General features: G+C 36.0%; 2 protein-coding genes across 2 annotated transcripts in view; one reads left to right on the forward strand and one right to left on the reverse strand.

Annotated features, from left to right (window-relative positions):
- The window catches only part of LOC589434 (general transcription and DNA repair factor IIH helicase subunit XPB), a 16,691-nt gene extending 7,430 nt beyond the window's left edge, over positions 1 to 9,261 (forward strand). The window contains exons 9-19 of the mRNA XM_030990471.1: positions 710 to 781; positions 1,482 to 1,588; positions 2,040 to 2,216; positions 2,863 to 2,982; positions 3,732 to 4,000; positions 4,594 to 4,730; positions 5,461 to 5,557; positions 6,632 to 6,749; positions 7,326 to 7,474; positions 8,056 to 8,175; positions 8,902 to 9,261. Of these exons, the coding sequence (XP_030846331.1) occupies positions 710 to 781; positions 1,482 to 1,588; positions 2,040 to 2,216; positions 2,863 to 2,982; positions 3,732 to 4,000; positions 4,594 to 4,730; positions 5,461 to 5,557; positions 6,632 to 6,749; positions 7,326 to 7,474; positions 8,056 to 8,175; positions 8,902 to 9,018 (1,483 nt within the window). The 3' untranslated portion in view covers positions 9,019 to 9,261. The remainder of the gene's footprint in view (positions 1 to 709; positions 782 to 1,481; positions 1,589 to 2,039; positions 2,217 to 2,862; positions 2,983 to 3,731; positions 4,001 to 4,593; positions 4,731 to 5,460; positions 5,558 to 6,631; positions 6,750 to 7,325; positions 7,475 to 8,055; positions 8,176 to 8,901) is intronic.
- A 3,840-nt stretch (positions 9,262 to 13,101) lies between these two features.
- Positions 13,102 to 16,848, reverse strand: LOC589458 (CDGSH iron-sulfur domain-containing protein 3, mitochondrial). The gene is made up of 3 exons (XM_789096.5): positions 16,647 to 16,848; positions 14,900 to 15,019; positions 13,102 to 13,774 (listed from the first exon to the last, which is right to left on the reverse strand). The coding sequence occupies exons 1-3, from the start codon at positions 16,737 to 16,739 to the stop codon at positions 13,589 to 13,591; spliced, it is 399 nt and encodes a 132-aa protein (XP_794189.3). The 5' UTR covers positions 16,740 to 16,848; the 3' UTR covers positions 13,102 to 13,588.
- Positions 16,849 to 16,966: the final 118 nt, after the last annotated feature.

A 16,966-nucleotide genomic window follows, 5' to 3' on the forward strand; every position in this document is an offset into this window, starting at 1 on the left:
GCTCCCAGTAAGTCACCCCAATTTCTGTCCTTACCATCTCTCTTATCCTTTTGGAATTCCATGAAAATGTGAATGTCTTGTCATTTTTTCTGTGAGCATACTTACATGTATGTATACATGTGTCAGTATCACTCACGAGGCCGGGGGCGGGGGAGGGGCCTTATCAACTTTAACATGTCTCTTGTTTTTTTCTTAGTTCACATTATATTACATCTTTGTCTGATTTTGCATGAGAGCAGTGGGGGGGGGGGGGGGGGGAATCATTTTAAATACATTTTTTAACCTTGAATTTCAAGAAATACTACCAATAATTAGGATTGAATATTCTGTGATGCTTTGATTTTTGATTTTTTATTGTTTATTCATGGTATAATACAAAACATGATTAGCAGCCAATGGCTGAATTATTCACATTTTACAAGCAAATTTTAAAAATACTTAGAAAATTGTAAAAATATACAAACACCAGATGATAATCAAGGTACATAGACAACTGTTGTTTAAATAATGCAAGAAAATTAAGAATAGAACAAACATCATAAGTCATAAAACATAATACATAATTCAATGAAGAGGAAGTAATTGTATAATTGAAGTAAGTAGAAGTAATTATATAATTGTAAATATATATATATACATAAATATGTCTTTGAAATTATGTGAAATGTGACTTCCCCGTCTCTCCCTCTCAAACTTTCTTTCTAACTAGATGTATTGAGTTAGAGTACCCTCTGTTGGCCGAGTACGACTTCAGGAATGACACCAGGAATCCGGATCTTAGGTATGACAGATAATCTATCTTTAACTCTGTTACCAGGCAAAGAAAACATAAATAGAATTAGAAATATGCAGATTATGAATAGAACAAAAGAAAAGATGGAATATATGAAGAAAGTGTCAGATAAAACCAAAGGATTGCTTAAATCTATCCCTGATTATTATTATTCTTTTTAGATTTTTGTTTAAGGGCTCTCCACGTGACCAGTGTTTAGATACAATATATATATTTTTTTAAATTAAATTATAAGAATGATTAGTGAATGCACAGCATAGAAAATAATGATTTACACTGTGCATTTTGAAAAAAATTGCAGCCACATTTGTCACCATATAAGTGATTCTTTTGTGAAAATAAGTACAGTTGATAATCAAACACTTTCTCATGATCATATGTACTAGTCCCTGTCATACATATTTTGTGGCAGCAAACTGAAACATGGTGCTGAGAGCAAAGTAAGAAGGTTTCACAAAAGAAATGGAAAGTGATGCAAGAAGAAGCTCCAAAAAGTGAGATAAGGAGTACAGAAAGACTAGACCATAAAAGCTAAAGCTTGGGAGATGATAATGTTCAGCATTTTGCAATCTTGGGGAAAAGAAGCTTCATGAATATAATCATTGTTATCACTACTGATGTCATTTCTGAAGAGGAGAAGAAAAGAAAGATCTAGTTTTCTTGTATCTTTTTTTTTCTTGTGTGACAGCATTGATTTGAAGCCAACTGCCGTCCTACGCCCGTACCAAGAGAAGAGCTTAAGAAAGATGTTTGGCAATGGCAGAGCTAGGTCAGGGGTCATCGTACTTCCATGTGGTAAGCTTTGTAATACTAGGTCAGGGTTCATCGTACTTTCACGTTATATGGTTATTGATTATTATCTTGTCACTCCTAGGACTTGTGTGTATTCTCTGAGCTCTGTGTTATACATCTAGATACAGAAATGGGAAGAGTGTTGCACTTTACATCATCATTTCTTTCTAAACACAGCAGTTTTGGTGTTCCATATCTGAACGAGGCTTTAATTTTGTGTATTAAAACGGAACTGCACAACTTGTAGCTACTTGCGCCCTCTATACAGCAAACAATGCCTAAGCGGTACCCGTTGGTCCTCCATGATCCCCTTTTTCTGATGTTAATTGAGAGTTGATTTGATGAGATAACCACCTGCCAGTGACCATGCAGGGAGGTCGAATCCCTCCTGGCCAAACTATTGCAGATAGGCTTTCAATTTTGTGTACTAATGAAAAATGTTGTGTTTTGACAGGCGCCGGCAAGACGTTGGTCGGAGTGACCGCCTCCTGTACGGTGAGGAAGCGTTGTATGGTGCTGTGTACGTCAGGAGTAGCAGTAGAGCAATGGAGATCTCAGTTCAGGATGTGGTCTACCGTAGATGATTCCATGATCTGCAGGTTTACTTCAGATGCTAAGGATAAACCCATGGGTGAGCTTTCATTGTTTATTTCAGATAATGTAACTCAAGGAATTAGTTGTATGAAACAAATGATGTGTATAACAAGAGCGAATAGATCGCATGATGAACTTACACACATCCATAGTTTGCATATATTGTCTTGTCAATAGTTATGTTTACACGGTAGCCTTAATCTCAAGACTAAACTTTATGAAAAGTGGTTGTATGAACCTACTTAGGAGTAGCAGTGCCTAAGTTTCCCATGTTTTAACAACTCTGTCAAAGATATCGGACTAACATAAAGCCTAGCATAAGGACTTAAACACATAGGCATAGTTACATTTCTCTATGTACTTTATAGAAAAGAATACAGGGAGAGTGCACTGTGTTCATAATTGTGAGATTTATTATACTATATATATTTTCAATTTACTTCTGAACTTTTCGTATGTTACTATATTTTTAGGGTATTCCAGCAAGTTTTCCCTAAAACAGTGGCTGCATATGAAAATGACCCTTCCCTGTAAGATTTTATCATTGTTTGGGGACATAAAATAAATATTTTTTTATTGGAACGCAGCATTCTTTCTGTTTTATATTGTATTAAAAATTCAATGAGACACGATGGGACATGATGAGTATGTTTGTTTGTTTGTTTGTTCGCTTGTTTGTATAGGCTGCAGTATCTGTATCAGTACGTACTCCATGGTTGCACATTCAACTAAGAGATCATGGGAAGCAGATCAAGTTATGCAGTGGCTTCAATCTCAGGAATGGGGGCTTATGATCTTGGACGGTAAGTCTACATTTATTGTTATTATTCTCATTCTCTTAAAGGGGAATTCCACCCTGGTATTAAGTTGGTTTTAATAGAAGCAGGAAAATGAGAGGAACAGGTCATTGAAAGTTTGAGAAAATTCTGATTAAAAATGAAAAAGTTATGATTTTTTGAAAGTGCATTCAATCAATTTGTTCTTTAAACTTATTAGGACTATAAAAAAATCCATGGTGGCATGATCAAATTTTCAGGAGCTTTATTTCATGATCATCATCTGGAAATAACATTTGCGATTTGAGATATTGTGAATGTTGGACACAAAATAATAGTAATAATATTTGGTTCTTGTATAGCACATATCACATTATAACATCTCTATGCACTTCCAAAGAGCTTTGGAAACTATTACTCCGGCTTTAGCAAGGATGCCATTACAGCGATCAACCATTTCAAGGTATCAACTCCTGCCAGGTACCCATTTACCTCACCTGGGTCAGTGTGGCAAATGTAGATTAATGTCTTGTCTTGCCAAAGGACATTAGTGCCGCAGCGGGACTCCAACCGCGGACCTTGTGATCCACAGTCCGATGACATATCCACTTTACCAGTAAAGTATTACAAAACAGTTTGAGTTCACTTGATGTCAAAATTCCACGCTATAACCAAACTCCTGCATTCTTAGATCTCATACCAAATTTGCATATCATGCGAAACATTTTAACTAACACAGAAGGTTTCGAAACTGTTTCATTCGTTTATTACAACAGAGGTGCATACGATCCCAGCCAAGCAGTTCCGCCGGGTCCTGACCCAAGTCCAGGCCCACTGTAAACTAGGACTAACGGCTACCCTGGTCCGAGAGGATGACAAGATCGCAGACCTGAACTTCTTAATTGGGCCCAAGCTCTACGAGGCTAACTGGATGGAGCTACAGAACAAAGGTTTCATTGCTCGAGTCCAGTGTGCCGAGGTCTGGTGCCCTATGGCTCCGGAGTTCTTCAGAGAGTACCTGGCCATCAGAACTAGGAGAAGATTGGTCAGTGATAACTAGTTTGATTTATTATTATTTCTTTACTGCAACCAAAACTTAAGCCTGTATGCACTAGTTTGGCCAGGAGGGATTAGACCTCCCTGCAAGGTCACTGACAGGTGGTTATCTCATCAATCAGTTCTCAATTAACATAAGAAAAAGGGGATCAAAGGGGACCAACAGGCACTGCTTAGGCATTGTTTGCTATATAGAGGGCGCAAGTAGCTACAAGTAGTGCAGTTCCTCGTTAAGTTTGGATTTCAAATACAAATAAAATGCAATAAGATACATAACAATGGTAGAAATAGTTAACACAAAGTCAAAGAGATTGTAGAGCCTGATACCTATTAAAGTATATGAATAATATTGTGCTGCAATCAAACTATTACACATTATCAAATAAATTAATTAAAGCTCATGAGTACAAAAGATGTAAGCTTTAATATGTCACATTCTGAAGAAACGTAAATTGGGACAAAATCAATTTTTCAGCTACTTCTAAACAAAAATGCCAAACATGGTAAGGGTATGAACAAAAAATGAATAAAATGAAATGAATAAGTTGTTAACTGGATAAAAATATTTTATTTTCTATTTAGTTGTTGTATGTGATGAACCCAAACAAGTTCAGAGCATGCCAGTTTCTGGTGAGATTTCACGAGCAGCGGAACGATAAGGTGATCGTCTTCTCAGACAACGTGTTCGCTCTCAAGCACTACGCCATAGCCATGGGGAGGTAAAGCAATCCAGTCATTGAAATAATAATGATGATAATGTGTTCACGCAATCAACGGTCATCTTCACAATTAAACCTTGTGTCTACTTTGGTGTCAACTCTTTCTTATAGTCATCACTCTTTTTGCAAAGCTTCTGCTGAACTTTGGAACAAACTACCTTTACCTGTTAGAAACTGTCAGACTCTCAACCAACTCACAACTTCTCATGAGACACATTTATTCAAAATTGCTTTTTATGATTTACTTACTCTGTTTCATTGATGTATATTTCATATATATTGTAATCTGTAGGTTTATTTGTAATTTTTTGTCTAATATATAATTGTTTGTCATTTTTTTAAAAACTGATAGCGCTTAGAGACTTTGGTGAAAAGCAATTTATAAGCACCGTTTTATTATTATTATTATTATTTAGATCGCGCTATCACACATTTGGTTTCACAGTGCTTTACATGGTATGAAGGTAGGAAATTCAGTTAAATAAATATGTCTTCAAGTGCTTTGCCCTTGACAGTAGAAGCCATTGGCAACTTGTTCATATTAGATAACATAAACTTGTTCCTCATTTATGTATCTGCACAAACAAAAAATATGTTTTTGAAATTAGAGTATTTGCACGAAGCACAAGATACGCCCACTGTTCTGGACTGCTCAAATCCTTCTCACAAATGAGATTGAAAGAAACCTAAAGTGTGATATGATTTCAATGTTGTTGTTTTTTTAATACAGACCATATATCTACGGGCCTACAAGTCAAGGAGAGCGAATGCAGATTCTGCAGAACTTTCAACACAACCCTGCTGTCAGCACAATCTTCATCTCCAAAGTAAGATTTATCTGCATGTTTACAGTATACAAATAATGCACTGTTGCAAGTGTGTTAGCGCAGAGCCAGTGCACGAAGTTTAGTCAGTGCCAATAGTGATAATAGTGATAATACATGCGCCACCAGGGCAAGTGCGTTTAATATCGATATCGCACTGACTAAACTGAATGCACTGGAACTGCCCTAACACACAAGCGAAACAGTGCATTTTTTGTTTTATAAGACGGATCGGCAATACATTCTTACAATATAGTCTAGAACTAGAGTATAGATAGATATTAGATCTACCTAGATCTAGATGACAATTATGCACAAATTAAATTGAGCTGAATTACGCGAAAGAGATATTGGCAGGTATCTAGCGTGTGTTATCAATTTTTGATAGGAACTATTTTGCACGGTGGGAAAAACTAATGCACGCCCATGTGATGTCAATTGACCAATCGGATTGCTTAGATTCTAGAACCCCTGATATATAGCAATCATATCATATTATCTTAACCAAATTGTCTGCATTGTGATAATAACTCAGAATCTGACATAAATGTAGATGAATATATATAATTAAGATAACTGGATATTGAGCCACTTCAGTTTAAGGCGCTGAGGCCCACTGGGCCCAGTTTTCAGTATAGCTGCCAAAGGGAATCTTTTACAATATAGTCTCTAAAAAAAATTAGATATATTAGAACATAAAATACTGCAATGAAATAAGGTTGAATTCATATTTCAAATTGTTAAGGCCTCTAAATTTTGAAAGGTGTTTAGGTGCCCATTCTACTAAAAGGTCCATTTTTACATCAGTGTATCGAAGGAAATGAATTGTAGAAAGTGGGTATTTCAAGTAATTCTAATTGTAAGGGCCCAAAATGGTAACTGAAGTGGCGTGCAAAATCTTTCTCTACCAGGTTTGCTTGTTCCAAAATATAGGAACCCCAATATTTAAGCTGGAGCCTTTTAATATTGCCATCTTTTCTATCTATATGTATGCTTCTTGCTGACTCCTCTCCATATCCATCTCTCATTCTCTGTCTTGTTCTCTAAATTTCTTTGTTTGTCTGCGTGTCTTCCCAGGTTGGTGACAATTCCTTTGATCTACCCGAGGCCAACGTCTTGATCCAGATCTCATCTCATGGTGGTTCTAGAAGGCAGGAGGCTCAACGTCTAGGTCGTATCCTCAGAGCAAAGAAAGGTGATCTCATTGTAATATCTGGGGAGTGTTTCACAAAGACTAAGATTGACCTTAAGTTGGACTTAACTATGGCAGGCCGTTCATGCAACTATTTTCTCTCATCATTTTACTGGTATTGGTTTCTCAAGGGACGTACCATTCGTGGTGAAAAATCTACAGAATTTACATTTCATGATAGTTCATTATTGAAAGAAAAAATATTATTATCTATAGTTCATAATTGAAAGAACGATGGTGAGAGCAACCAGTGGCATGAACAGCCTGCCATAGTTAAGTCCATCTTAAAGTCGATCTTAGTCTTTGTGAAACAACCCCCCTGGCAAGATTTTATATGAATAAGCCATATTTGTCCCAAACATAGACTGAGAACGATATATCTTTTCAAAATGAACAAACCTTTTTTCATTTTTCCTTTGTTAAATGTGAGCTTAGACTCAGGGTGTCAGGTTTAACTGAATTAGTAGAATACAGACATTAGTATCTTGATATCTATTTTCTAAAATTCAATTATCTTTCTTTACAAAAAAAACAATTGGCTGGTATGTTGAAGACAATGTTGTTGTTTTTTTTATACAGGTTCCATTGCAGAGGAATACAATGCGTTCTTCTATACACTGGTCTCACAAGACACCCAAGAGATGTTCTATTCACTCAAGAGACAAAGATTCCTTGTCAATCAAGGATATAGCTTCAAGACTATCACCAAGCTAGCTGGCATGGAACAGGTATTCCAGTCAATAGACCATTTTTTAAATCAAATTTAGTGCATAAATCTTTGTAAAGTTCCATGTTACAAATGATTTCATTCACCTGTTATGAATGATTGCATACCGGTACATAAGATGTGGCTAGGTTGGACAAACATTTAAACTTGAGGCTCATTGAGATATGACGTGGCCAAACAGCACCTTTTCTTTATGACGACGTACATTTTTTTCTTCATGTGATTGTACAAATTCTATGTTGGCAGAAGCATTTTATAGTGTATAGAATGTTCATATGAATGTATGAATTGTATGTCTGCAGAAGCATTCGATATTGTGTAGTGTGTTCATATGAATGTATGAATTGTATGTCTGCTAAAGCATTCGATATTGTGTAGTGTGTTCATATGAATGTATCAATTGTATGTCGGCAGAAGCATCTTATAGTGTATAGTGTGTTCATATGAATGTATCCACTGTATGTCGATAGAAGCATTCAATAGTATAAAGTGTGTTCATATGAATGTATTAATTGTATGTTGGCAGAAGCATCTTTTAGTGTATAGTGTGTTCATATAAATGTATGAATTGTATGTTTGCAGGAGAACCTGAAGTACTCCACCAAACAGGAGCAGCAGCAGCTCTTACAGCAGGTACTCGCTGCTACTGATGCTGATGCGGAAGAAGAAATAGTACCTGGAGATCTCAAAACTGGCTCTCGGGTAAAACTACCACTCTCTCTCTCTCTCTCTCTTACTCTCTTTCTCTCTCTCTCTCTCTCTCTCTCTCTCACTCTCTCACTCTCTCTCTCTCTGAGAAAAGGCTGTTGATATATTATCTAGTCAAAAGAACCCATTTACAGGATATTTACAGGAATTAAGGAAAAGGTAAAGGAAAGAGTTTGTAATGGAATGAACTTTTGCATTAAACACTGACGTAAACCCTCCCCCCCCCCCCCCTCACCCTCAAAAAAATATAGATATATATACTGAGGAAGTATTTAATACAAAACTTCATTCCATTGTCATATCTTTCCCTTTGACATGATCTTTGTTATTCTTAAACCAATGAAAAAAGAACCTCTGTTATGACAGATAAATCAATCAATTCAAGTAATACCTCTAATTAGTGGGTTCTTTTGATGAAATAATATATCAACAGCCTTTGCAGTATGAAAGGCTACAACATTATATTACCACAAGCATACAATCCTGAATACTTACTCACCATGGAAACATACAGAGAACATCGAATGTGCTAGTTATTGGTCCTGTAAATGAAATAAGCCAGATCAATAGCCAAATTTCTTCATGTATTCCATAACCTTTCAAATTTCTGCTTATAAAGTCAGGTGCCAAGTACTCTCTTTATACATGTGATTTGTCTCTTCTGTAACTTGTAACTTCTCCTCATTTTTCTTCCCTTCTTTTCTCCCCGATTACGTGTAGGTGGTTCGTCGTGTCGGTAACATGAGCTCCATGTCCGGTGCTGATGATCAAGTCTACATGGAATACCAGTCAAAGAACAAGAGTGTGCATCCACTCTTCAAGAAATTCAGAAGGTGATACCAGTTCTACGAGAGACTTGTGATGCTATTCTGAGATGCCATATGAAGAACTGACTGGATGCCTTGGCTTAACTCATCTAAAAGTTGTACATTGGAACCTACATATAAAGACTGCTCAAGGGAGACATAAAAAGTGGTCTTTATAGACAGGTGGCTTACGCATATGAAGGACAGACTCGATGCCAGGGCTTACCGATCTCAAAGTTGTACAGTGGAGCCTGCATATAAAGACTGCTCACGGGAATCATAGAAATCGGTCTTTATCGGCAGGTTGTCTTTATGTACAGGTTTCTTCAGTATAGGTTCGAATGAGAAACCATATTCAAGGGAAAATGGAAAATGTGGTCTTTATAGACATGTGGTCTTTTTAATACAGGTGGTCACTAAAGCAAATTTGACTGTATTAGTTGATTGAATGGTGTCAAATCACCACATGCACTTACCTGTACTATTACAAACTTGCGCTTTGTTCGTTTGAAAAAGATTTTGAGACCATCTTCATGTTGATCAATGTGAAGCAGTCGGTGTGGCTCAGTGAATACCGGTAAAGCAGATGTTTCCACCATGAAACTAAGTCAGTAGTTGAGGTTTTATTTGACCTGACTGCTAAGAGAAGCCCCTGTATCAAGTAAGCAAACAAGGGGACCAGCAGCTTTTAGTTCTCTCATAGGGATCAAAGGGCACTAGTGAACCCACTTGATTTCAAATCTGGGTCTTCCCAGTTACGAGACCACTGCTCTACCGCTGAGCCATCTCATCCCCTCAATTACAAAGTCTACAGGATAGGACATGAAGCCATGGGTCCCCTGATTGTTTATGTAGTAGCAAACGTGCTATGGTACCAGCCAGGCAATATTATCATCGGTTTATTACTGTTTGGTCTACAACCAGTTTGTCTACTATCCACATGTTCAAATAATCATTTCATCTACTTATCATTTGGTCTAATGATCATTCAGGCTAATAATCAGTTGGTCTAATTTCCATTTGGTCTAATGATCATTCAGGCTAATAATCATTTGGTCTAATTTCCATTTGGTCTAATGATCATTCAGGCCAATAATCATTTGGTCTAATTTCCATTTGGTCTAATGATCATTCAGGCTAATAATCATTTGGTCTAATTTCCATTTGGTCTAATGATCATTCAGGCTAATAATCATTTGGTCTAATTTCCATTTGGTCCAATCTTCAATAAGTCTATTACCCATTTGGTCTATAGCTCATCTAGTCTAATTTGCAGTTTGTCTTATGCCTGTTGTGTCTACCGGTACTATCGTTATGGTTTGATAATCAAGTAGTTATAAATAATGGTAATCATCAATTGATTATTGGGTAGTAGACGAACTGGTTGTGGACAGAATGGAAATTCATCTTATTATCAACTACAGGTAGTACAAGAAATGAATTCTAATATGGAGATGCATCTTATATGTACACGTATGAATTATCCCTGCTTGCTGATAACTATTATGATTCTCATATTGATAGCCATTATACATTGAAGGCCTATGTTAAGACTGATGCATTCAAGCGTAACCTTTTGTAAAGCTTAAAGTTATGGTGAGCGAAAGAATGTGAACGTTAGAATCACAATTTGTAAAAGTTATCATGTGACTGATGCAAGGAAGGACAACTCTTGTTCCATTTGTACACTCAATTATGAGAATTTACCAATGTCTCTAAAGAAAGACCTTTTCCTTTACAGCTAGCATTTGTATTATGAACATGAACAAGACTTCTCATCTACTGGACATACCTGAAATAAGTGACATTCTTCTCTTCTTGTACATGTACTGTATTTGGAGAGATTGTTCTACATAAAATGATACAAATGTGTAATGAAAACTTGTTCCAAATTTTACGAGGTAATTTTGCTGGTCCTGACTCTTTCCTTTTTCTTTCTTTCTTTACACTGATATGACCAGGTAATTTTCAAGGTTCCTGTGATGATGTTGTTATAATCAAGTTTGCTCTGTATAGTGACAATGTACATGTAGCAATATGTTAAAGAGATTAGGTTGCCTTTTAAATACAGGACTATTCATATTATTATGATTTGATCATTTTGCCAACACGATCATGTTTTTATTCTTTTTAATAAAATGCATCTTATGAACATGTCCCACTGGAAACTGGAGCCCTACACGGGATGTTACTCTATGTTGTGTGTTCATTACTTTTTATTCAGTTTTTCCACACAATTCATTCTTTAATATTTAAATGACACAAGAATAAATTATTGTGACACAATGAAAATTCAATTGTACTGTAGTCTGTTGCAAGGGTTACAATGGTACTTTAGTACTTTATCGACGGTATAATGAGTGAATTTGACCTGGGCCCCCGTTTCATAAAACTTAAAAAATCAGCAAGTTTAGAACTACTGTTAACTGCTATTGTGAAAATTGACTGGCTGTGAATGAATTTGTTACAGATATACACTTGTTACTGATGAAATGTTTTGTGAAACAGGGCCCGGATCTGAATGAAGAGGGAGCTTTGTGATATGTTTTATATGAAAGAATAACTTGCATCGTACAATATACATTATTATCCACAGCAATTGTCTTAAATTACATTTTGACATGGATAGCACAAAATACAAAGAAAATAGAAACCACAGGGAATGCCCAAGACAACATTATGAATGATACATGTAGAGCTCTGTAGATAGCATTGAAAAAGTTACAAATCATTACATCAAAGTACAAATATGTACATTTTGACATTCATATTCTGTCAAAATATTCCTTTTTGAGAATTGAAATTTGGGATGCAGTACATACGAGACTAACATTGATTGCTGATTTTTTTAAAATAATTATTTTTTCTTTTTTTTCTTTTGGAGGGAGGAGGGGGGTCATTATTAAAACTATAGCTCCTCCGTGATCTCAAAACTGTACTGTGCCCCTAGACTTCGTCTTGGTGCACAGTACAGTGTTGAGATCCCTTGGGCAATTGTTTAACCGTACCTCTCTAAGCAGTGTAACTTGATTTCAGAGTGGTATATTTTCCCTTTAATGCTTCTGTTGATCTACTGATCACAGTTTTAATGCTTTAAAACTAATGTATGTGTTTTAATTCATATTCTGTTTAACAGGTCTTTGCAGAGCAAACAAGGTATTCTAAAACTGAAATATAGAAAACTAAAACTAAAAAAGAACCGGTGTGTTGGCTCAGTCAGTAGAGCGTCCGCCTCACAACCGGGAGGTCGTGGGTTCGAACCACAGCCACGTCATACCAAAAGACGTTAAAAGATGGGAGTTGTTGCTACCTTGTTCGGCGTTCAACCATAAGGGATAGAGCAACGTCGATCTGGCACTGCTCAGTGGCTGCCGGGCTCACAATTAATTGGGCAAAAAGAATTTCCATTTTTGGTTTAACTTAATAAAATTTGGAGTGGACTTTAAAAGATTATTATTATTATTATAATTACTATATAAAAAATATCAAACAAAAGAAAAAGTCACTGTCAAATCGTTCATTGATTATTCTACTTTCAGTGATTTAATAGAAGAATACATATTACAATGTAAGCATGACATGCGTACCTGATATAACCCACACACCAATGGCCAATATTACCTGCATAATTCCAAATATTATGAACACAAATATTAATATGAACACATTATATAAGCATGACATGCATACCTCATTTAACCTACACACCAATGGCTGGTATTCCCTGCATAATTTTATGAACACAAATATTAAAGATAAAGACCAGTTCTGGTCATGCGATTGCATTGTGAAAGAAACGTGAAATCTATCAGAAAAGGTTGATCAAAGGTTGGAAGTATTGGTGTGTACTGCAAGGTTCTGGGATCATCAAAATGATAAGAAATATGGCCCAGTCTTGGTAAAGTTACAAGCACTGTACACAGAAAGATGGGACTACGACATATCTATCCAGGTCAGATTGTTACGATAATTGACCAAATATATTTGGTCAATTATTATAATTATACTAATTATAAAAAAAATTAGTAGGCAGTTTTCTGGCAAAATTTTTATCATCACGTATTAGTCAAAACATATTTCTTTCACATGATTGGTAATAAGAGCTTCCATTTCATTTTTTGAGAGGGGGGCATTTACAAAACTGCTCTATACATTTAATGTGAAACAGAGCCGAGTTGAAATTATAATTTTATATTTATAAAATAAAAACAAAACAAAATAAACGTGAAAAGGACATCATTTCAAAACTCTTGCGTAGTACAAGTAGTAATTAATCATCATAAAAGGCTACAAACCGCATTCTCTAAACGTATTTAGTTCACATGTATTCCAATATCATTTCCAATGACTTCTTTGCGAGTACTTGATTTATTATTTCAAATGATGTACTACAATAGAGATGTTCTGAATCATTCCTCTTGATATCAAGATACAGTTTGTTTTTGTTCATTTGATTTTACCTGATTGCTAAGCAATCAGGAGACAGACTGCTTAAAGTCCTCTCTGAGGGACTTGGTAAGGAGGATTAATGCCTTACCAAAAGGCACTAGCGCATCACCTTGGAGTCTTGGAGTCTTTGAGACGTCTATGAAATCCCATTTCTATGATAATGGTTTGTCCTTCAACTGACCCGTAAATGCTTGAACCATAACCTTGACGTGAGTCAAGTCGCAGAAGGGCTGATTGCCTGTTTGCTTGCATCGACACATCAAGTAAGATTTGCTCTTCTCCACCTCAAAGCGAACCGGCTTAAACTCGGTAGGTTTGTGGGCTCCATCACAGAATGGCTGCAAGATACAAAGTAAACATCACATCTCATAAAAAGATACCGGTAAGTGAATATATCCATTCCCAAAAAGTTTAACCTCCTATTGCAACACTTTTACGTAGTTAAGGAGGGTAGTGGGGGTTAATTTACCCGACTGCTAAGAAAGCATAAATGCTTGTAAGTATTTAAAGCAACCAGACGGCCGATGGCTTTAGGTCCTCTCCGATGGACCTGGTAATGAGGATTAATGCCTTACCAAAGGGCACTAGCGCATCGACATGGTTTCAAACCCGGGTCACCGGATTACGAGAACACTGCTCTAGTATCGTGCCTCCCATTCTGTATCAATCGATTACACATGCTATTCGGAGATATCCTCTAATGTTTGTCCAAGCAAATAATATTTCTTCAATACCAACAGAGTTGCATATACTACAGATAGTTGAGAAAACTGAAAAGGGTGGCAACAAAATGAGTATTGTACTCTTACTAGATTGTTAATGGATTATTGGATTCTATAATAAAATCTGTCATTCTGACAGTCGCGATACTAATATTACAAAGCTGAGTTAAAAAGTCAGACATGTGTTTCAAAACAGGATTCAAAGACGGTAGTTATATTGGTGAAATACTGAACTGATGTGTGGTTTAATAGAAACAATGATGGCCTGACAAATGCTGATACAAAATTTAGAAAAAAATTAAGGTGAAGCCAAAATATCTGGAGGGGAAAATGGAGGTTATCAAAGTTCACAGGGGAAGCATCCTTAAAGGGGAAGTCAACCATCATACTAGTTGGTTTTAATTAAAGCAGAACAATGAGATAAACAAATAAGGGAAAGTTTGAGCAATATTGGATTAAAAATAGGTTATGGACATGAAAATATTTATATACACGAGTCAAATTTTCTTCAACTCATGCACAAGTCGAAGATCACATAAGTCAACGCACTTCACTCAGTCCCATCAAGATTGACTTACAAGAATTTGACTGTCTTTATTTTGTAAATAAATATCATTCTCTTTGTGGAGCTCACCTTTAGCCATTTTCAGGGTTCTTATTCCTTTGAAAAGAATTGCATGGTGTAATTGACCCTAAAAACTTCACCTCAATATCGATATCATTCTTGTTTTTCTCATTTACCTGTTTCTTGCTGAGTCCACATTTGCACCAGGAATATTTCTTGCCTGCCTCCAACTTGACCATTGTAGGAATCAGCTTGGCTACATACGTTCCTTTAGGGCCGACCTTGATACTCCGTACCTATCAAAAGAAACCATTATGGGACAATGTACATGCTTAATGTAGTGATATGTAACACCAGTATTTTAAGGACTGGGTTAACATTGGTCATATATATCAAAATAATCCAATCCATGTATTTATAAAGCGCCAATATCTAGTTGCCTAATCAAAGGTGCTGATGAGACTGAAAAAATATCAAAAATGTCTGTTCATGATTCTAACTGGGAAAGACAAAAAAGCAGTATAAATATACTTTATATATGACCAATGTTTATATACCTCCTTTAATCCTTAGAATAAGTTCAATTTAATCCTATTACATTATTTTTATACACAAGACTATATCAATATTATAACTTCTGGAGCCTACAGTTGTATGACCTTTCTATTTAGGCTCCATCATATTTCTCCCTTTATTTAATTTAGTCATATGTATTATTCTCTTCATTTGTATAAAAAAATCAATTAAAAAATGTAACATGCCAAATGGAATAACGTTTTAAACAACATGTGAAAAAGAAATTAAACTGAAACTGAAACTTTATAACCAGTCACTTTCACAGTTATCATTATGATCAAGTTTCAAATAAAATAAGGGGACGTCCACCCTGATATCAAGTGGTTTCAATATCAGCACAAAAAATGAGAGGAACAAATCAGTGAAAGTTTGTGCAACTTCTGAACAAAAGATAAGAAAGTAATGAATTTTTGAAGTTGCAATTATCAATCAAACACAAATTGGCAACTCTGTGATGTATCTTCAATTGTATATGGTATGACCATAGTTTGTGCGTGATCTTTCTTAGTTCGCTATCTCAAAAATCTGATACTACCAATGGAAAGAAGAACCTAAAATTACCGAGAGACAAAATTGTCTTTGGAATTGGGTGTCAATTATGGAAATATTGACAAAAGATTGGCAAATTTTGCTGTCCTTTGCATCCGTTTCGAGAAAAAGGGCATTTACCGACAAGGGTCTAGGACTAGGAATTATCATAATTCATTTCGTGAGAACTTGAGAAGATATTATCAAAATTTTAAATTTAAATAAAAGCACTGGCGTACTGATGGGGGGGGGGGACAGTTGACCCCCCACATAAAATTAAAACGTGGTTTAGATCTATTTCTAATTCGATACCAGTGATTTACAAATGTTGCTGAAATGACACAATTTTCAGGGTTTTTTTTCTTCTCACTTTTGCCCATTATGCCAGAGGCAGACCAAAAGCCTCTTAATTAACATAGGAAAAGTGCCCCTTTTCTTTTCTTATAACTTTCCTTTTCCTCTCTTTCAGTCTCTGGTGAGTAGACTCTAAGTTTATTCTGGTGCAAGAAATTCCCCTTTTTACCTCTGATATTTTTGCCCTTTTTTTACTTTGAATCATGCCCCTTTTCCTTTTTAATAAGTGTAGATCTAGACTACTTTTTCCTTCGTAATAAGAACCCCTTTTCCTTTCTCTTATTCTTAAATGCCACTTTTCACCTCAGATAAGTGCCCCTTTTCCTTTCTAATAAGTACCAATTTCCTTCGGATAAGTGCCCTTTTCGTTTTTTATAATCTTATGAATATGACCCTCTCAGCTCTCGCACTCCCTCGACCTCGCGCGCTCGATCCCCCCTTTTCAACATGCCCCTTTTTACTCACTGGAACTGTCATGACCGTGTTCAACCTGCAGGCACCAGCACCTAGTCGGTTGAGTCCGCAGCTCAAATTCATTGAAGTTCTTAAGATTGACATATTTACCGGTGGTGGTAGGTCTATTTAACGTTCTGAAAGTGAAAACGACTGTTTCTCTGTTTTTTTTTTTCTTCTTCAAATGCCTGTGCTGCACACGTACGTACGTGCAAATTCGAGTGCAGTGAAAGTGAAACAAAACTTGTTTACACACGTAAACTTAAACCCCAGTCGCTAATTATTTCAATAGTCGCAAATAACTTACACATATAACACGACAGGTTCTTAAG

The sequence above is a fragment of the Strongylocentrotus purpuratus genome, unplaced genomic scaffold (genome assembly GCF_000002235.5).
Source record: "Strongylocentrotus purpuratus isolate Spur 01 unplaced genomic scaffold, Spur_5.0 spur5_scaffold_19, whole genome shotgun sequence".
Classification (NCBI taxonomy): Eukaryota; Metazoa; Echinodermata; class Echinoidea; order Camarodonta; family Strongylocentrotidae; genus Strongylocentrotus; species Strongylocentrotus purpuratus.

Bases quoted from the DNA above. Each gene is read 5' to 3' on its own strand.
- LOC589458 (XM_789096.5), bottom strand. From the start codon at position 16,739: ATGTCAATCTTAAGAACTTCAATGAATTTGAGCTGCGGACTCAACCGA. The intron at 15,020-16,646 runs GTGAGTAAAAAG...TTCTTTTGATAG, and splicing joins ACACGGTCATGACAGTTCCA to GTACGGAGTATCAAGGTCGG. The intron at 13,775-14,899 runs GTAAATGAGAAA...TGTATCTTGCAG, and splicing joins GTGGACTCAGCAAGAAACAG to CCATTCTGTGATGGAGCCCA.